The sequence below is a fragment of the Dermacentor silvarum genome, chromosome 11 (assembly GCF_013339745.2).
Source record: "Dermacentor silvarum isolate Dsil-2018 chromosome 11, BIME_Dsil_1.4, whole genome shotgun sequence".
NCBI lineage: Eukaryota > Metazoa > Arthropoda > Arachnida > Ixodida > Ixodidae > Dermacentor > Dermacentor silvarum.
This window is the reverse complement of record NC_051164.1, coordinates 66322540-66343622: the sequence shown is the minus strand read 5'-3', so window position 1 is coordinate 66343622 and position 21083 is coordinate 66322540. Positions and strand designations below refer to the sequence as shown.

General features: G+C 49.9%; 1 protein-coding gene across 4 annotated transcripts in view; it reads left to right on the top strand.

Moving 5' to 3' along the window:
- Positions 1-21083, top strand: part of LOC119432634 (adhesion G protein-coupled receptor L1-like) — a 313279-nt gene that overhangs the window by 254343 nt on the left and 37853 nt on the right. For all 4 annotated transcript variants that reach the window (XM_049659268.1, XM_049659266.1, XM_049659267.1 and 1 more), the window contains exons 9-11: positions 2746-2892; positions 5522-5628; positions 6489-6680. In XM_049659268.1, coding sequence (XP_049515225.1) covers positions 2746-2892; positions 5522-5628; positions 6489-6680 — 446 coding nt within the window. The remainder of the gene's footprint in view (positions 1-2745; positions 2893-5521; positions 5629-6488; positions 6681-21083) is intronic.

The window sequence follows — 21083 nt, the reverse complement described above, 5'->3', positions numbered from 1 at the left end:
CCGACACGCGCGCGCACCGTTTCCAAGTCAGCCTTGGGAGAAACGCGCGTCCGGCGCGACGCCCCCCCTCCCCGCCTGTCCTCCCCCTCGCTCGAACCCACCTCTCGCGCGCACCCATCGCTGCTGCCCCCCTCCACCGCCCGGTAATTGGCTTTAATTGGCGATCAGCGCTGATGAGCTCGGACCACCGTCGACGACGACGTATACGCAGCAGTGACTGGCCCAGCCATTACGGGGCGCGCGCGTCACCTGTGCGCCGACGGCTCGTTGGCGCGCTGCCCTCGTCTGCTGGCGTGCCGCGGCCGGCGTCGGAACCGCGCCCCGTGGGAAGCAAACAAACACGGCTGTTCCTAACGGCCGCCACAGTTTGTGTTGTTGCGCTCGGGCTTTCGGGCGGCCGCTTGTGTGGCACTCTGGTCGCGTGACTGCTGTCGCTTAACCCTCGGGCCGTCGTTATTGCGACCCACCCTCGCGCGCGCTCGTTTGCATGCGTCGCTTTCCTCGCGGGGGAAGAAAAAAGAAAGGAGCTCGCTGTTGTACGAGTATGCGTCGGGCGCTTAGTGTGTGGGCCCTCTTTGATTTATATAATTGCACGTATAATTCTCTTAATGCGTATGACGGAATCGTTATTGCGAGGGGACGTGGCTCGATTGAGAGAGAGCGCCCGCACTGCCGGCAGAGGCGGCTGCCATTGCGTGATTCGTAAACGCGGCGAATGCACAGCGAACTGCATGCGCGCAGAGCGGCGACAGTTCCTTCGAACCGAACGCGACTACGTGGGACCGATGGGCGGCATCTCGATAAAATGTGTTTGTTGAGTCGAACTGCCACGGTTTTTTTGTACACCGATCGTCACGACACGCTTAAGATGTCGGTTCGAACGAATAAAGCGCTTTTATCCGTCGAAATCCTCTGACGAGCACAATCGGTGCAACTGTTACTTTTCTCGGTGTTTCTGCTCGTGGGAGAAGGGCGCATCACTTTTTTAACGGAGCAATGTAGTTCACCTCACGAGCACTATAGTCATAAGCACTTGGTTACCAACTCTCAGTGCCCGCTCGTGCGGCCTCTCGAGCACGCCACGTCGCGTGCGAAGGCTAATCCGCTCCGAGTATTCGTTGGGTTTCTCTAGCACGGTTAATGGCGAGCCCACTGAATAATTGTACATATATACGAACGCTTGCTCTCGCTTAAAATTGCTCAGTTAATTCGTATAATCAGCGACGCGGTAAAAAAAAAAAGGCGATATTGAAAGGCCCATTTGAAAACGGAGGATATGCGCCGTTTATTAAAGAAATCGGCGAACTGGTCTGATCGTCTCAAAATAGCTCGACCAATCGCGAGCCGTCGCCGCGAAAGTGCCCCGAGCGAATGCTGGAAGAGCAGATGGCCGACGAGGTTATGAGCGCTGCGGCAGCGCTCGCGGGAAATGAGCGTTCCATCGGTCGGGTGTCGTTATAGCTCGTTGCCTCCGCTTTTACTCGAGAAATTTATTGTACGCGGCCCAGTAATTACTTTCAGACGGGGCGTGAACAAATATGCAGAAGCAGCAATAAGTATCCTATACGTTGAGTTCTGTGGCTGTTTTCTTTATTTCCCGTCGTAACTCGGGGAATGTCGATAGCCTGCGCGAGCTGCCCTCATCGTCGCCATATATAGAGGGTTTCCCCATGTATGCCGATAGTCGTCGCGCAACATGTGCGACGGAGTTTCTTTCCTTTAACTTATTCCTCATACTGCGTGTAGAAACACGTGCCCTTCGTGTTCGAACAAATAAAATTGGCTCTGTTGGTGTCGTTGCGACAGATGCGCCAGGGATCTGTTTTTCGCACGAACAATTTGTGCCGAGCAATTTTTCGCCAGCAGTAAGCGGTGTTGTCGGGCGTAACGAAGGAGTAACTTGACTCGTAGTTAACGGAGGAACCCGCTGTGCTATAGCTGTGTACCATTTACATGTCAGCTTCATGAATCGTCCTCCACCTTTGCCGATTTCCATGGAACTAAGTTGGTTGACATATGGCGTCGATCTGATGTAGAGCGACGTACCAGTATGACGAAGACTGTTTGACCAATCGTGGAGGGCTGATTGCACAAATGGAATAGAAAGGTTTGGACGAGCTTTACGTTACAGCGCCCCTAGCTGCGCCGACACGGACGGCGAGTGTACACATTCTTCAGGTTGTACACGTTGAGGAAAGTGTGAATCTGGCATCCTAAATGCGCCGCTGTCACTCGGCTCACACCGCGTGCAATGCGATCGGGGCTGTCCAGCGTATTTCACGCGACCCGTCGTTTCGAATGAGTGAACTTAAGCTGAAGAAGGTAGCTCGTCGATGACCTCACTTCTTATTTATTTATTTAATAAATCATCTATGCGCCCGAAGGCGTTACCTGGAGGAGTGGTTATTCTTTCCATACACAAAAATCTTCCGACGTGACCTTCTTGAAAGCGACAGCATCGGTAATTACAGCGACAAATGGGAAGAAGGTGATGCCAGTCGTTGCTTGTGCGTAGTTGAAGATTGCCACTAGCAGTGTCCGGAACGGAGCTCGATTAGGCAACTGCTGTGACTGCGAAGGAGAGACACTGACTTCACGGACCTTTGGTGAAGCACCCGTGCTAATAGCGCCAGAGACGTCCCAGTTGAACAGTCACTGGCCAAGCAGGCCCGGCTAATCCCTACCAGCTGTAAAACCACCCCCACCGGGCGACAGCTGATGCCTGGTTCCGTGTCTGTCTCGCAGGGAGGTTCCAGGACCCGGACAGGGCGAGCGGTGTCCCGTCCTACCTCCACAGGGGCTACTGTCCGCCCATGCAGTCCAGGAGCAGCTTCTGGAACTGGACACGTGCCGGCGACACGGCCGTCCAGAGGTGCCCCGGGGGCGCCATAGGTGAGCAGCATGACGGTCATCACGCCCGGCTATATCTTGCATGGCTCGCGAGGGCATGGCGTTGGACGCTACCTTGAACCTTGCTTGCTTGCGTGGCTGCCGTTCTCACGAGGTTGGAAATGAACAATCACAACAGCTTCGTTGAAAAGCGCAGACGGATACAAAAGGTCAAGTCCGATAAGGGGCCGCGGTGACTGCGCTGCGTACTAACTTCATTGCTGCAAAAAAAAAAATCAATTTCCTTCACCCCGCCCCTTTTGCCTTTTGCTTTTCGTGGCATGGGCATCAATTCTTGCACTGGTGTGCATTCTTCTGCAAAGAGCACACCGCATAGTCCAAGAGTCCGCGCACATAAACTGGGTGTCTGTTCTTTGACGAATGATGATGTTGAATTGATGAAATTAGTGTAATATTGTGCGGTTGTTCGAGTTGTATAAATTTATGTTTCCTGCTTTGTTGTTATGTGTACTTCAATTGTTTGTATTTTTTACTACCAGTTTGTACAACATTGCCAGTAATTGTTTATATAGGACTGGTCACTAGCCATTTAGGCTATCGGTCCAAATATCTTTATATTAGCTGTTCCTGATAATTTAATAAGGTTTTCCTTTATTGACCTATTGATTGATTATTAATACACGACGATATCTGCGTAATGTTTGTTGCACCCGAACAGGAGCAAAATGTAGAGCCGCCGTCGGAGGTACTGAACCCGAATGATGAATACGCGCATCAATGGGGGCCTGCCTTTAACAAACGCGCTCCCTACGGAGCAAACATAGAATGCTTCGGAAGAATCGAGGAGCTAATTGAAGACTGCCCAAACAGAAATCTCTATCACCTTCCCAAGGAGAAGTATCGAGGTGCCCAACGCATGTTCGCTTTAAGTATGGCGTTTAGTGTATACGTAAGGCATACGAGTACGGAGAAATAGTCTGTGGCCTTGGCTGAGGGAATCTGCTTCTGTGTTATTTTACGCCCCTTGCCGTGTGACGTGGCACCAATTTTATTTTGGGAGAGCATTTTTTATCGTTTTGTTGTATAATTTGGAAACTTACGCAAAACTGATAATAATTTCAATGTAACTTCTTACGGAGTATAGGCATGCCTTTGTATTGAAGTGAAAAAGATGTGCAATAAAAAATGAAAAAAAAAAAACTGGAACCGCAGTTCACTGGTCGCTTTTTGACAGGGTTTTTCTTTCTTCTTTTTACAGAGGTTCTTATCTAAAAATAGTAGTCCAAGCGGTATCAGCTTATCCGCCGTCAACTTGTCGAACCTTGCACAGCTGCTCTTTGAAGAACACTTGTCATTAATTAGTGGCGCGCAGCGGCTGATAAAATAAGAAAAAGAGGAGTGTCCCAGCCTCATCAAAGTAAAGGTATAGAGAGAGGACGCGCGATGCCCGCTAGGGGCAGTCGTGCACGTCAGAAATCCTCCAATCAAGCGGGCCGCTAGGTTCGGACGGGGCGCTCGCGTAGAATAACTATAATCCTCTTTTTCTTCAAGTTGGGCCCACGAAAGCTTATTAGCTTTTAAGATAAGGCGAGCGCTTTTAAAAGGAGGGATGCCGATAAATGCGTCGGCCGTGGGTCACGTTCTGGGCAGATTAGAGGCCGCCTTCGAGCGCCGCAGATTGTACTGACCTGTCGCGTCCGATTGACCTCGGAGGGCGCCTCGCTACTGGTTTGCTTCTGCCTCGTCTGCGTATTTCCTGCGCGCTTCAGTTCAGTTGCTCCTATTCTTCTTTATTTTTTGTGTTTTTTCTTGCGCCTCTGATAGTGCCATTAGCCAGAACTACAACTGCTTAGTTACTGCTTTTTTTTTTTTTTTATTCACTCTCTCGCCTCCTGGACGTCCCCCCCCCCCCCCCCCCCTTTTTTTTTTTTTTTTCATCTCCCGTTCTGTCTGTTCGTCTGCTCGTCTCACTTCAGATAACTCGAGTGCGTTTCAGGCTCCTACGGCCATTTCTAAATTTCTCTGCGCACTCTCCTGCCGGCCGACAGTGCGCGTCGCGGTGCCTGATTTTTGCTTCGTTCAGCCCGACCGTTTGCCGCAGCCAAAGCTCCCCAGAGCCGTTCGGCTCGCCGTCCTGTGGCCGGCTCCTTGACGGCTGCCTAGCTCCCGATACGGGTCCGCCATTTTCGTCACTTTAGAGCGGAATTAGTGGCCCAGATTTCTCGCCGGCTTATCTCCCGTGTCACCTGCGGCGGCGCCGTTCGGTTTTCCACATCCGCACGGCGCCTCTGCTTCGGTAGCGCCTCGAACAATATTTCCCATTATCTGAGGCCGATTACGTCACGCTTTGGTAAGCTTACATGGCCAGCCGGCGTTGTATGAACGCATCCCGGCTGTCCCTTATCGTCCGCACACCTGCGCCGCTGCGTTGTGGCTTTAGAATTCCCCTATGGCAAACACGTTGATTGCGCCGAGCGTGGCGCATTAGCGAATTCTCCCGCTCCTGACACCTGCTGCGTCCGTTTTCCTTAACGTGGCCTCTGAGCTTCGCACGGCAGTCGCTCTTAGATCCGGCGTATGCGCCCATAATCTCGGCGTAGCCTCCCGCTCGCTCTCTGTGTTCTTCCGTGCAAGCATGCCTCGTCACCGTGGCGCGCTTCCTCTGTTCCAGGTCACGCTAGGTGGCGGTGCCTGCCTGGCAGCCCGCCGTACTGGGAACACGACACTCCCAACCTGAGCGCCTGCTACTCCGCCTGGATGGAGAACCTCAAGTCGAGGGTGCGTGGCCCACTCTCTTCGTTGTTCCTACCGAGTGTTGACTGGCTCGCTGTGGAGTCGAGCGAGAGAAATGGAGGATGCCTGGGCCTCCTTTCCACGCCGTCCGTCTCGCGAGAGCGGAATGAGCATAGTACTTAAACGAAATATAACCTCACAGATTTCAGGTCGCGTGGCAAGCGCGATAAAAAGACAAGAAAAAAAGAAAGCTAATTCAGAGCAAACTGCATGCCAAATCTGCAGGAAGCGAAGCTATCGTAAATCGGCTAATTGAATGCTTTACAAATAAATATAGGTTCAATTATGTTTTTTTTTTTTTTCATCTTATGCAACGTGTGATCTCGTGCAACATTTATGCGCTCTACCGTGTGCAAGCTATTCCGAAATGCGAGTAGCAGTCGATGCGAAAGGGCAGTGCGAACTATCGACGCAATGATGTCACGGGGACCGAGGCGATGTTTGTCGAGGAAAGAATCGTGGGGAGAGGTGTATGCAGAAATAAGTACGCGTCCTCGAATATATCTCGAACGAAACGGTTCAGTGAAGAGGCGGGTGAAGGTGCGGAATACTACAGCAAGGAAGAGAAAAACGAAAGAAAGGAAAAAAGAAGACTGCAGGATAAAGAAAGAAAGAAATGATTAGAGGAAGTAAAAGGTATTTACAGAGAGGGAAAAACGGAACGAACGTTTTGATGTAGCGCTGTCTCTTGCTTCTTCTCCTTTTTCTTTTTTTTTTTTTTTTTTCTTTGCGCTGTTCTCCTTTCAGACATGTCCAACTAACCCGCCCAAGCGTAGACTCTATAGAGTGATTTCTTTAGAGGAGCGAGGTATATATATATAGCGAAGGTCGCGTTGTGCTCGCAGGCCGAGGACGACGACTCGGTGGTGAGCCTGGCCGTGGAGCTGGAGGTGATCACGCGCACCAAGACGCTTTTGGGCGGTGACATCGCCCAGACGGCGGGCGTCATCCAGAGGCTACTGGCGAGGATGACGCGACGACTGGACGACTTCTCGGACGAGAGACGCCGCTTCCAGGTCGTCAAGGAACTGCTGCAGGTACGCCTCCACGACACACGCGGCTCCCTCACATGTGCATGGGAACGCTCCAACAATACGGCGCGCTCCCTCGGGCGGGCGCTCTACTTGTCCTAGTCGGAGCGCTCTGTTGCCATCTCGTCGCCCCAGCTGGACCCTGTATACCTATGTAGGACAAGCATTTGCCCCGCGTTCAGTTCTGGTGACATTCGGAGCCTCACCGCACACGCGCGTGCGTGCCACAAGCACGTTCAACTACACTGCCTCTCGGAACTAGCAAATACTCAACCTGTCGCGTGCAGGCGGACGCATTATCGCCGAGCTTAGAGACTCGCCTAAATTGGGACAGTTTCGCCGAACGCAGTTTGAGAGCACGATAACGGGCAAGGGAATGAGTAGCCGACATCTGTGGCGTCAAAGACTTTTCTATTCGTTCTAATATGAGTAAACGAAAATTGAATAAGCACGTGTACGTATTTGCATAGAAACGTGCGCGGAATGCACAGAGCTTTGCGTCCGTAAGAGCAGTTTCCCATAAGCCTTCGCGAATATTATCTCCATCACGACGGTCGGCTATAATTTGTTTTACGAACAGTTCTCGCCTAAGAACGTTATTGTGGATGCAGGACCACGTGCACATCGACTTCAGAAGTGCTTAAGCGAAAGTGTGCGTTTCTTGAGATACCGCAGAGCTTCCACGACTGAACCTATAAAACCCGCACCTCTCAACCCCAGTGGCGGACCTTTCTATAAATAGGAGGTTCTGCTCCCAATACCTTATGCCGCAAGGAGCAGGCATTTCATTTTCGTGAATTGTGTTAGGAAAAGAGGAACGTGATGCGAAAGGTCGTCTTTTTCTAAACGTATCTTTCCAAACACTGTTCACGAGAGAAAATGATGCGTGCTCGCTGTTGCGCGAAAAGCAGAGGTTCCAGTGGCAGAACTAACCTGATGGGTATTAGGAATGAGGGCGGGGCGTGTTTCCACAGACAGTTATGTTGCGCGGCCACTCAGAACAGTGCATGCTCTCGACGTCAGCATAACGTCAGGCTTTCGAGCTCGTCCAGATCTCTCTAGATGGATCCGCCGTCTTTTAAACTAACCGCCATCCCCCAATTTCACAGGAGAAACTGAGCGATCGGTTTTGACCCCTGTCCATCGATTTGGCTCCATCGCTGGCGGCATCGGCGGTCGCAATAGTAGCCAGTCCCGGTGGTAGGACGTGCGTATAAGCTCTCTGTTTCTCCCTAAGGGACGTCTCGAGTTTCGGCTCGGCCTAAATTAGATTTTCGAGCCGCGATCCTCTCTCGCTGCTTCGTTGCTCCAGTATAGAGATAGGGCAAGCCGAGCACTGGTATATGGTGGGTCGAAGAGCACATCGGCGGGTAAACCGCGCGTCTTATCTGCTCCATTTGTCGGATCGATTGCGTTTTCTGCATTGCTTTCGTCGATCGCGGACGCTTGGCTTTGCGCGCTTCGTCGAGTGCGTGATCGGGCCGCGCGTGACTCGTGGAGTCAGTTTGCCGAGTGGAATCGGCCAGGGCAACTGGGTGCCATTATGCGCATCTCACCGCTCTCTTTTTCCTTCTTACGCTCCTATATGTAGGGTAGCAGAGCGGACGCGCGTCTTGTTGGCATTTGCTTTTGTCTCTCTCTCTCTCGCTTTAGTCACTCAGTCTAACCACTACTGAATAAACTACGGCGTTCGACGAATGCAGGGCTCATTGCAATCAACCCTGTGCTGCGAGCTCTTTACCTTTACACGTGCACCTGTACAAATTAAGGTATCCCTTCACCAGCACTTCTAATTGTGCCTCAGTTCCTTTGAGATGTGCGCTCTTTTAGAGCGAATAGCTTGCTTTGGCGTTTTCGTCCGTTTTCATGGTCGCTGGTTTGGGGTCGGACTCGCCGCCGATACAGAGGCACCAATGCCGCCAATGTCTGGGCGCGTTGACCTTGAACTTTGTTTCGCATTCACACATGGTATACAGTTTAAAGTTATTTTTCCACAGCAGCAAACATCGACAGACAACACGGCAAACACGCGTTTCATACAAGTTGCAGGAAAACGCGTAAATACAAAAGATCAATCACTTTTCGCTTATAGGCAAATCAATAGATATACATCTATAATTACGTCGCTGTGCAATTGCAGCTTAAAAAGTCAATGTTCAATAGAGAAAAAAGGAGAGAACACAAACAACAAACGCTATAGCAAATAATATATATCAATAGGTCAAATAAAAGTATTAACGGCAAGTTTGGACACATGAGTGAAACATAATAGATCTAATTATTAATGAAGATAGCAACGCATTGATTGTAAGGTATGGCGGAGCATTTGATTCCCGTAGTTTGTTCTTGAATGCGGAATATACGAAGTTTCTCTTTGACGTGTGACAGGGAGCCACCGGCCTATCTGAACGACTGTGATTAGAACGCTCTTCCGGCGTTTTTTTTTTTTTTTTTTTTGTGCTTTCTTTTCATTCTCCCTCTTTCTCTGTACTTTTTCCAACCGCTATTTCCTTACCCCAGTGCAGGGTAGCAAACCGGATTCTAACATCTGGTTAACCTCCCTGCCTTCCTCTCCATCTCTCTCTCTCTCTCTCTCTCTCTCTCTCTAATGTTAGTTTTGACGGGTACTCGGGAAAGTTGACGTCGCTTTTTCTTCCCATTAAGAGACGTTTTAGTAAAATTTTATTATGTAATATTTTTCTGGGCATTATATGTAATGTACAAAAAAGAGGATCAGTGTGCGCGTCGAATGAAGACCTTGAATTTGGACCGATGGCTTTTCCTTGCAATACAGAAAAGGATGTTTAGGTTATAGCTGTCGTGTTGCCCCATACGAGATGACGATAGATTATACATGGGGTAAAAAAGATAATACTAATAATAATAAACAACCATGATAAAGTAGAACCTTTGTACTCTTAATGGTAACAGGGAGCGTAGTCTTATTAGTATCCCAACAACTCCAGCGACTATGTTTCATTCAATTCTGCGCCTGTCATCTCGCTTCCCGGTGGCCATAGCGTCTCACTGTCCAGCAAGGGTGCGTTAAACTTTGCGAGGTACGACTGGGAACTGATCAAACTTTCGTGCATTGCTTATTCGTGCCATTGGCCGACGTTGAAAGAAGAAATCGTTTGCTACCGCGTGAGTTTCGACGAGGTAGTACGCTTGTTGCGTCCGCAGCCCGGGCTTGAATGGCGAGCAAGAAAGAAACGCGTGCGGGTGAGAAGCAGTCGACCGGTGTCTGCGCGGGCGAGCAGCGAGCGGTTCTCACGCCAGCAGACCAGCAAGGAAACGCCCGCGGTTGTGCTCGATGGGCCTCGCATGCACGGCCCGGGTAAATTTAGACCTCACCGACCGTCGGGGCTCGTCGGATCCAGCATGACGGCACACTGTTGCATGGGGTTGGACGCAGTACGCGGATTTGCCTAAACTGAGAGCTCCTATGTATTGCTTGGAAATGTAGTGTTCTGATGTTAAACTTCTTGAAGCCTGTTTGTCTTCGCTACAGGACAATGATTCCTCGTAATTATCCTCTAACTTCTTCCATTAGGTGGTTTTTGAAGCATTGGAAATTAGGAAAAGAAATGTGTATGCCACAAACAATTACCCGCGCCGAGTTGCCCGCTGAAATGCCATCTAGATTCAGCGAGGTGCGTACTCTACGATATGGTTATTCATTTGGGCACTTAGGAATCGTCGTTACACGGTTCGCTGTGCGTACATATTGTTCCTTCTTTCTGCCTTTTCTTTTGTTCTTAATGTTTGTGCTTTCAACGCTTTGTCTCTTTTCCGCTGTAGAGGATGGCCATAGCTACACGTTTGACTTCTTTTTCGTATATGGCATTATGGTTGGCGCCTTTGTCTGGCATCGTCTACACCTCGTCGTATGGCAAAGTACGCAGACGCAAAATAAAGCACCTCGAAACACTGAACACAGCAATAACACACGCAAACTTCTGCGCGCGACTCCAACTAGCCACATAGGGTCGTACAAGAACTTACCCCCTCGTTTTTGCTTTCGTGATAGTGGAGGCTATCGATTTTATCTATAGGAAAACGATGCAACAATGAAAGCGCTCATGCACAAGTTAACAAATATTCCATAGTGACATCATTTATACCGGAAATCGCTGAACTCCTGTGCGTGTGGGCCTATGTGTGCTATATGAACATTTCTTTCTCTCGTTTTACCGACTTCCCCTTCGTCCCTCCCCACCAGAGGGTAGCCGAGCGGACTTCGCCTGCAGTTGACATCCCTTATCTCTCCCCCACTCGTGCGTGCAAATGAGCCAAAGCAAAAAATAAGGACCTCGGCACGTACCTGCTGTGGGCGTAGCAACGCATTTAGGACTAGTGGCTAATGGGTTACTTTCAGAAATTCGGTAGGCTCCCACACTTTGCTAAGCATGAAAAGAGAGGGATTGAGAGAAAAAACAAAGGCTTGCCCATGTCGTAAATTTCAGCTACAATGAAAATGTCGTCAGTTTCAAAATTAAAAAAAAAAGTGAGAGAGAGAGAAAGCAAGAGGAAGAAGAAAAAGAAACGATATCTACAAGCCATTTAGAAGATGTCGCGGTTCGAATTCAAGTGGTCTTACACGACCACTAAAACCTCGGGAAAGAGCCGCGCGGCTTTAGAAAAACTCGCGGATGCATGTTTCTCACCAGGGCTATGAAGGAATCTTAAGAGCCCGACGTCAGCGCGAACTGCGAGCTCTAAAAGTCAAACGCGAAAGAGCGCAACCGCTCTCCTCTCCACTCCCACCATTGGCTGCTCCATCCGCCCAGTCGCGTGCGTCTGTACCCGCGAGTGTGCGTGCCATGCGAAGAAGAGCACAGCTCCCCGGGAGCTGCAGGCAATTCACGTACACACTTTGCGCTGCGGCGGCATTTTTTAAGCGCCCATGCGGGCTTAGCGCTTGCTCCTGGAGATTCGCCCCTTTTCTTTACCTTTCGAGGGCCCGTAATGCCGAGTTGCTGCTATTTGTTTTCCACATTAAACGAGCGAACATAAAAGGTGGAAACGGCAAGTAACGAAAACCCGAATGATACATTTTTTAGAAGAAAGAAGCAAAGTGGAACAGAAAAAGGCAATACGCGGGACCGCAGTCATCCGTCTTTCCGTGTCCACGCTCGTCCGATCCTGAGGGAGAGCCTCGGAGCGCGTTATTTTTCTCTCCTTATTTTCCGCTGACTCACCCCATGTGCAAACAGAACGTGGCGCCGCTAACCCTTGCGCGGTGGGAAGAGGGCGGCCCCCGTCTTTCGCTGACCCGTGCGTCGCTCGGAATTTAAAGCTGTGTCCGCCGCTTGGCGAAATGTGAGGGCGGTTCGCGAAGGCGCTTGTATAGCGTTGCTGCGAACACCGCTGCAGCGGCATATATGAGAGAGAGAGAGAAAAAAAAGTACTCAGTGAAGAGGCAGGAGCGCGTGGTCGACACGGTGAAAAAGAAATGGGGAGTTTGTTATAAGTCGTCCCTCGTGGCCTGCGCACAAATAATCCTTGGAGCAGCGTCCTACGAGACGTGAACGGCTTTCTCAATCGGAGAGTGTGTGTACTCAGTTGGGTCTTCTGCTTCTCGAACGTGCGCGGGAGAACGTCTGCGTGTTGTCGTTCACCGCGCTCACCGTCGTATCGTTGACAGGCCGAACAAATTCACACACACACACACAGTTATATATATGTATAAAGTGCGACAGCAACATGTTAGAATATTACATTAAGTGTAAGGCTCGTAGCCGCATGAATTGAAGTGAACATAAGGTTAGTCAGTAAATAAAAACGATCTGTTGTATTTGGGGTGCTCTGTTTGAGTCCTGCCATCGGACAATGTCATTTATGTTTATTAATTAAAGCCAACGTCTTTCTAAGCGACTTTACCACCACTCCGTATCGGGTATATTTCAAACCTCTTTCCTGGGGCTATCGCGAAGGTAGTGCACAGCCGCGCCAATAAATTTACATCATTTTCAGGTTTGAGCTCTCTTATCGTTTCGAACTTTGAGATAAGAGATAAGAAAAATAATGCGCTCTCGGTGTTTGTTTCATTGCATTTTGGTATGAGCAAATTTAGTGATAGAGTGGTGTGGCAATATAACCCGCACATACCGCATGCTACGTAGCATGACATGACATATAGAATATATATACATACCTAAATATACGTGGAAGCTCACGGCGACGCCGACGGCAATAATTCGCTCGGAGCGTCCATATAATTGCTATCGCAATAATAATATCAGCCAGCCGATGGCTAACAGCATTTACGAACGAAACGCTTTGCGAATACTGTCTCGGCAGGAGCAGTATTCAGAGAGCTTTTCAATCTCTTTGCCGTTGGCCGTGAGCCTTCATATTCCCAGCATGAGGACTGGGTGGAATTTGCTGTTACGAACAGTATTAACGCACGACCTTCTTGCGAATGCTGACCCAGATGAGGATTTGCGCTCACTTAGTAAAAATTGCTTTCTACTTTCATTCACGTGTGTGACCTTGCGAGGTCATGCGTTCGATAGCGTGACTGCTGACGCGCTGCAACGTGCGTAGTGGTCGGCTACTGTTGGCCTATACGTCTTTGGCGTAATCATGCGCGAAGTCGGAGAGTTGTACCTGCAGGCAGCCGCCAGGTATGTTCCTGGTTTAGAAAACGACCGAACGAAACAAGCACTCCTCGCTGAGCACTCGGGGTTCTTCCTGCGGTAATAAATCAAGCCTCTCTCTCCTCCGCCCGTCAATCACTCGCCTCTGGCAGCGAAGAGAGAGACGTTCTCGCGCAGTTGTGTGTAGGCGCACGCGGGGGAAGAAAGGAGGGAGGAAATTGGGGCGCCCCATCTCTCGTTGGCCCGAGCCGAGCAGTCCCGGGGGCCGTCTTTGCGGCTCTCCTCCGCGCTGTATTTACGGCCGAACACGCTCGGCTGCGACGGTGACACGGGGTCCTAACCACCGGCGGCCGCCCTCCTTTGCTGTCGGCTCGGTGCCCCCCGACAGCCGACGACGAGCGCTGTGTGGGTCGCGTCTCCAATTATAAACCGAGCGAGACGACGGCGTCGTCTGCGAGTTCACTAGGCACGCGCCGACTGCAGAGCTCTGTGCGTATGACATCTCGGGGGTGCCGCTTGCTTCCGGGAACCTGGTCGTCGAGCTATAAGAAGCGCCGTCGCTATCTGCACCATCGGGCGAGCCTCGGGCTAACGCGTGCAGCCCCGAGCACGGGCGCACAACGAGCAGTTTCACGGAGCGCATTGCGCTTGGCACGGGAAATAGCCAGCGATTCGACAACGTAGTTGCCACGTGACCGCCACGTTACGCGGGAACTGTGGGGTCAGTTGGACATCTGTGTAGCTCACGCTAGCCGTATCATCCATAACACTGAGTGCATACAACGGCTCAACAGCGCGGAGCGTGGTTTCTGCGTGCAGGTTTCTTACACCATTTCACTACTCGTTATAGCTGCGCATTTATTTTCACGTGTGATGCCTCTCGTCATCTACTGGCTGCCCTCCGAAACCCGGTGTCACGAGCCACTAAGCGATCTGCAGTTTACCGGAACCGACTGTAGGGTTGGTATAGCCACGGCCATTTTTCTGACAACACCTCGAAGCGTGTGAGCTGCCACGAAGGGACCTTTGTCAGGCTTGATGGCCTTTAGCCCTTGCAGTGAGCTTTGTATATTGCTTACTGTAATTAACTTACACGCACACCGTCTTTTCTCATATATTTCTGTTGCAACGTGCGAACAAATATTGTGGGGTGCAGGCCATTCATCGATGCGCGGAACCAAGATCAGAATTCGTGGTTCCCGATGTGGCGGAGTTTAGTTTTAAGCCGTGTTGCCTCATCACTCAACGCGTCAGTCATTTCGCGCAAGGACCCTAGCGTAATACGCTGCAGGCGTCTCACTCAGCCCCGCCAATGAGATTGCTATAATTGTTTGTAAATATTATCGCGGGCGAAATGCGGCAAGCTTCTGCGCGGGAGAAAAAAAATAGAACCTCCGGGGTCGGCATCTCCCGGGTCGATGAGCGAAGCGGGCCAGAGTGCTGTGCCACGCACTGGTGGGGAAAAAGAATACACGCGGTTGCACGTGTGCGAGTCTCGCTCGGCGGCGGCGGCATCGAGCCTTCCCGAAGAGAGGTGGGGAAAGAAGGGCGGACAGTGACGTTTATGGTTCTCGTGCTCCGTGAGCGCTCTATCGCAACTATATACCACGCCGACTTGGATGAATGATGTGCCCCTCCTTCCTCGGTCCCCCCTCCATCCGGCTCGCATTAGATGGATTGGCTCTGGCAGGCTACTTAACAACTCGCTGCCGAGGCTTCTATTTTGGCGAGCGCGTCGCGAGTGAGACGTTGTCGGCGGGTGAGTTGCCCGGCTTGTACGTCGCTCAGCTGCCGGTTGCAGCTTTGCGAAGAAGAGCGCGGCGCCCGCTTCTAATGAGTGTCGCCGTGCGCAAACGTTTTTCGGCGGCGAGGAATCGCTGCGGCGCCACTGTTTGTCCCTGCTGGCGCCCGGAATGCGAAGTTTGGTAGAACGGGCTTGCCTCGCGCGCACATTGCGCGCGCACCGTCGGAGGAAATTTTATTCGCGGCGCTTCTACACACACACACACACACACACACGTATATATATATATATATATATATATATATATATGCTGTCGAATCCTGATATATCGAATCTGAAGGGGATCACAAAAAAGTACGATATATAGGTCATTGGATATATAAGATAAAATTTTTATACGTTAAGTTTGAAGGCCAACTGACAGCTTTTACATATACACCATATTTCGTTGTATGTGAATTCCATATATCCTCGTTCGACTTGTACTGACTTGTATATATTGTTGTACCGACTTGTTTACTTGTATATATTGTACCACTTGAGTTTCAATAAGTTGAACATAGTGTTCTATGTAGTAATTGAAACTTCTGTAGAATAGACATAAGGAGCGGACGCGTGAAATATGACTCGCGCACAGTGAGTGACGCGTCAGGAGAAGGCCGCGTTTCGAGCAGTGAGTGACGCGATCTGGCGCGCGGCAACCCTCTCCGAGATGTGTACTGTACACGGGAGGAAGCGAGTAGCCATCGCGCGGTCCCCTAACAAGTTCCTTTGTCGAGAACCTCCGAGGTCGGGCTGTAAAAACGAGGCCTCCGCCGTAAAACGTGATTGATGCCCGTGGCTCTCGGAGGCCGCCGGTTGCGCTCGTGGAAACCGCGACGTGGTGCGATGCGTTCGCGGGGCGCCCCAAGACCCGAGCCGGCCGTTGGACAGCGTTTCCACGGACGAGGCTTTTCTCCGGAGCGCTTTTACCTTGCTCGAGGCTAGCTCACTTTTGCGGCAGTTCCTTTGCACGGCTACTTATATTGGATGGCCCGAAAGCGCTTCCTGCCCTATTAACGTATTCAGGGAGCAGCGCTTGTCTCGTATATCTTGCCTCGTCTCTATTTGGTGCCCTTCCGAGTTCTGCAAATGAACTCCTCTGCCTGTCAACTTCAACTGCGGGGCGGCATTTCCACAAAGAAAACAAAAAGCTTCCAAAGTTTGTCATTCCAAGCGTTTCACGTTTCAATATGCCCACTCTTCCCCGTCGTAATCCATTGTTAATCGCCTCCTGGCGAAAGTTTCCGCCGTCTAGAACCTGGGTCTGTTTTGAAAAATAGTTTTAACAATCGCGATTGGCCTGCGACGAACAATGCAGCGACTGAAAGTCTTTGCGACTTTGCCCTGCAGTAGCGTACGCTTTCTATTGTGGGAGAACAGCCGTCGTGTACGCTGTTTTAGAGCAACTTCGTCCTTATAGCGGTCCTATTGTTATCCCTGGACGTATGCTTTTTGCTTGACATTTGTGTACCCCATAATCGCCAACTCGAATGGAGCGCTTCCTGATCCGTGAACTCCAAGTCACATTTCCTGGCGTCGTCTCACAGTCTCGTATAGTTTCTTTAATTTGTTACAGTTGTGTTAGGTACCGGAACCACTACGCACTGCGTCGGTCTTTGTTCCTGCCACTGGACTACAGCACTAGGCCAGCCGACGGGATGCAGATCTGTCGCAAGAAAGAACAAAAAAGAAATACAGTGGAAGATACGCTCTATAAACTCTAATGCCACGACATTTCACGTGCAGTCACCTTACTCCAGTGCTGCACGCTATAATGAGAGAAGCAGCTCTAAAGACGAAGCTATGAAAGCGATTCGTGTACACCTGTGATCTGGAATTTTCACAGAAAGCCTCTTGCAGTGCATCAGTGTACGTTTATCCGCGTCCGTGTGCGTCGTCGGCAAATATGCTGCGTCGTCGGCAAATATGCTGTGTCGTCCTTTATTTTACTAAGAGTGATGTCGAAATCCCACTCCATGAGAAGATGGCTCGAACGCTTTATTAGCTGTGCATATCCTTGAACGTTCGTTTAAATAGACTGTGCAGATTGACTAAATACGAAAGTGCCGGTAGTAGCGCCCTCTTTCTGATGTCGTTGTAGTTGCCAATGCGCGTTTTAACGGGAAACCGGGTATTTAAGATAGTCAGTCACATTAGTTTATTTATAATCCTGTACATTTCACATGTGCTGCAATTAGCTCTTCTGGTATATACGCCGGAACCTGCAAGTTACCAGCTGCTTGTTACAAATGCAGGCAAGGGTGTAAAAGGCGGGTTCTGTGTCCGCCTTCGTAATTTTTGGATTGTAGCGTTCACCATTTTTAATTCCCTCTCTTTCTTGTTTTTCTTTCTACTGGCAAGTAATGATCTTCTAGGCGTTAACTTCTCGGCGCGGACTCCATTTTAGATATTTTATGTTTTCCTGCCCCCCCCCCCCGCCCCTCGCCCCCATCGCAATAATCTCCCGTCGTTACTTGTTTAATTCAGTTCCGCCAGGACCCCTAATTTCGTCGCGACATTCATACGGGGCAGGAAGAAGAAACGGGGGAGCTTCCCATTTAGCGCTCAAGTCATTCGTCATGTCGACTCCGCAACCAAGTGTGCAGGGCTTCTTTTTTTTTTTTTTTGTCCCTCGGTTTTCTAAGTTTATCTCACCCAAATTTCGAAGTGCGGAGGTTCGTAATTTTAATTCCCCCCCCCCCCCCCCCCCCCCGAGGTAAGTGTTGTTAATTGAAGTCTGGTTCACTTTCTCTGCTTTTATTGTTATTTCGTTTTTTCTCCGAACGCTGCCGGTAATTGCAATGTCGACTCGCGGGGGACACGTGCCTTTTCACAATTCGTCTTTTTTTTTTTTTTTGCAACAGATTTGGCACCTTTTCTCTCGCGTGCTAGCGTCACTAGAGCGCCGTATCTTGTCTTTCTGCCCATCATTCTGTTACTTTTTACATACCCGGAGATGAGGTCGAGTAACTTCTTTTTGAAAGCAGAATGCTCTGCGAAAAAAGAAAAACGGGGGAAAGAATGAAAGAAAGAAAGAAAGAAAGAAAGAAAGAAAGAAAGAAAGAAAGAAAGAAAGAAAGGCAGTGCCATGCAAGCGCTCAACGTTAAACTTTCGCACGGATGACGGCACTTCTTCGTTTGCTCTCTGTTCCGAAACTTGGAGCGCGATGAGTTTGCCAAGACAGTCGACAGTCGCTGAGGCGAGGCTCCGAATTATTGCTTTTTAAATATGGCCAGTCGTCGAGAAGCGTCTCTCTCTTTTTTTTAGACCGAGCGAAATAATCTGCATTCTGCACGCAGTACTAGAAGAGCTCTTCTGTCAGCTTGTATTCTGTCAGAATATGTGAGGGCAGTAAGCTCCTTTTGTCGACACAGAGTTTCTTCGGAAATTACCTAGGGGGAAATCTGGCGCCATCGTCTATGGGGTTTCCTAACGGGCGCAGTGCCATCTTGTGAGCGCCGAGACGTGGGTGTGCGAAACCTTGTCTCCAGCATGGCGTGGCCGACAGATACAGTTTCGTTCAGAAAAAGATCTTCATAAGACGTCCGTATTCATCGGTACTGTATATTTCAATAAAGTTTGCTCGTGTATACAGGGTGTTTCAGCAAACACTTTCAAAAATTCTTAAAGGTTGCCTGTGGCAGATAGCACAATTTTCGTTCATGAGCTGGTCCACTCGAAGAGGCGGACATTACTTTCACAAGAAATCGAAATTCATATCGAATAATTACCAATAATTCACTAATTAAGTTTTTAACTAATTACCTGATGGCCCATATTGCAATTTACAAATTGTAGCCTTGGAGTTCGCAAGGCGGATCCACTTGGAACGAATTCTCAGGATGACATCAGTTTCGAAATCTTAATTATCGAACATTGCGGAGAAATGCATTGGCGTTCCAGTTAGTATCTTAAGAAAACGTCGCTTTATGCATTCAAGCAAAAAATTAACTGGAACGCCAGTGCATTTCGGGAATTAATATCTCGAAACTGGTGTCATCCTGAGAATTAATTCCAAGTGGATCCGCCTTGCGAACTCCCCGGCTACAATTTGTAAATTGCAATATGGGCCATCAGGTAATTAGTTAAAACTTAATTAGTGAATTATTGGTAATTATTCGATTATGAATTTTGATTTCTTGTGAAAGTAATGTCCGCCTCTTCGAGTGGACCAGCTCATGAACGAAAATTGTGCTATCTGCCACAGGCAACCTTAAATAAATTTTGAAAGTGTTCGCTGAAGCAACCTGTATATTACGCTACAGCAATCGAGGAAAACAAAAAGAGACGACTGTAATTGTCGCACAGTCCGCGCCGACCTTTCGTCTGCCCTCCAATTTAAGCGGTCCGCTGGTATACATCTTGCGTTTAATACAGTTCTGTATCCCAGCACAAGTCCCCATCATTGAACAAGGAACGTTTTTCCTTCGTAATAATAAAGATATTAAAAAAAAACTGCTCATCCTATGCTTTTTTAGTATAGAGAATGGATCATTGCGATAGACGGAATGGTGCTGGCCATCTGCACCTGCAAGGCGCCGTGGCTCTCTGAGGTAGATGACTCTCCGAAGCCACCACATGCCGGCATCCCCATGGGGAAGACTGACGTCCCCTTAGGTAATATTGCAAGAAACGCTATGATTGTCGAGCCCCGACTCGAAAGTGCTCGAGTGGCCGTTCTCATAGGATAAAGTTGCTGGGAAGATTATCTTTCCCCGTCATTCCACACATGCGGCCACAGCATCCTCGAGTTCTCCCACTTGGGCCTTCCCCATGATCCTCTTCGTATTCGTCAAATAGCGCTGCTTTTGGGCTAGGGTCGTGTATTTAATTAAATACCAACGCTAGCGCTTTCAGGCCATTTAACACTTGAAGTTGGCATCACAACATAGTCGGTCCCTTGGCGTTTATCCGGTTCTGTTAGCGGGGGGCAGCGCGAGCACTGCGCGGGCACAACTAGAGAACGCAAACACACGCACGGCGTTCGTTTGATACCCGGTTGTTGTGTCCGCGTGGCGCTACGTTACGACAAGGAGCTCGAACGCCTAATCCACCAAGCACGACGTCCGAGCGCAAATTACGTCGTGTCACGCACAGGTAAAAACGCGCACGGGCGCGCACGAGTTCTCGGCGATTGTCCCGTTCGGGCTCGTCCTGGCACCCCTCGCTCGTGCGAAGCGGACCGTCGCCGCACACTTTGCATCTCATTCGAAGGGCGGCAGTGCGGACACCGCGTGGCGCTGTGCAAAGCACTCGGCCCGACCACTTCTTCGAGGATCGATCTTCACCTGGCCTGCTCGTTCACCCCGCGCGAGTCACTGCAGCCAGTTCTCATTTGCAATTCCCTTCGAGTGCGGCGACCCGGGCCGTACTTTACTCGTCGCTCGTACTTTCCCCTCTCTGGTTGCTGCTTTTTTTATGAACCCGCGGTTCCTTGCGCCTGCGTGCCTCAGCTCCCGACTCAGTGGAGCTTGCAAATCTGGGGAAGTCCCGAGCGAAGTTCGGCTCCTCTAACTTCTCGCGAATGCAGCCTGCGGCTATACCATTACGGACGCCAGAGGAGGATCCCGCAGTGAACTCACGCAGCTTCAGCTCTGCCGACAAATTGATCGAAACTTAATTTCCTGCTTCCCGCCCATACGCGTCGACAGGTGCCGGCCGCCATGTTCTCGAACGCTCGCTTTCTGCGTCGTTCGATCACGCGTTTCCGCGCCACGCGAAGAGATTGTCGCTCTGCTTGAGATCCATCTGGGGTTACGCAAAGATGCGATATAGCTACAGTTGCTGTAATAAGACAATATGGGAATTTTCGCGCGATACGCGCGACATCGTGGTCGGAGTGCGCAAGATTTGCAAGAATGCTTTATTCACGCCTTTTTTAGAGGCGTACATCTCTGCGTTGTCAAACATGGAAGCCATCGTTGACAGGCAAAAAAAAAAGAGAAGAATAAAGAAAGGCATCAAAAGAAAAGGCGTGAAAATCAGGTCACATGATTGTTTTTAGTTTCTTCATTCGTTTA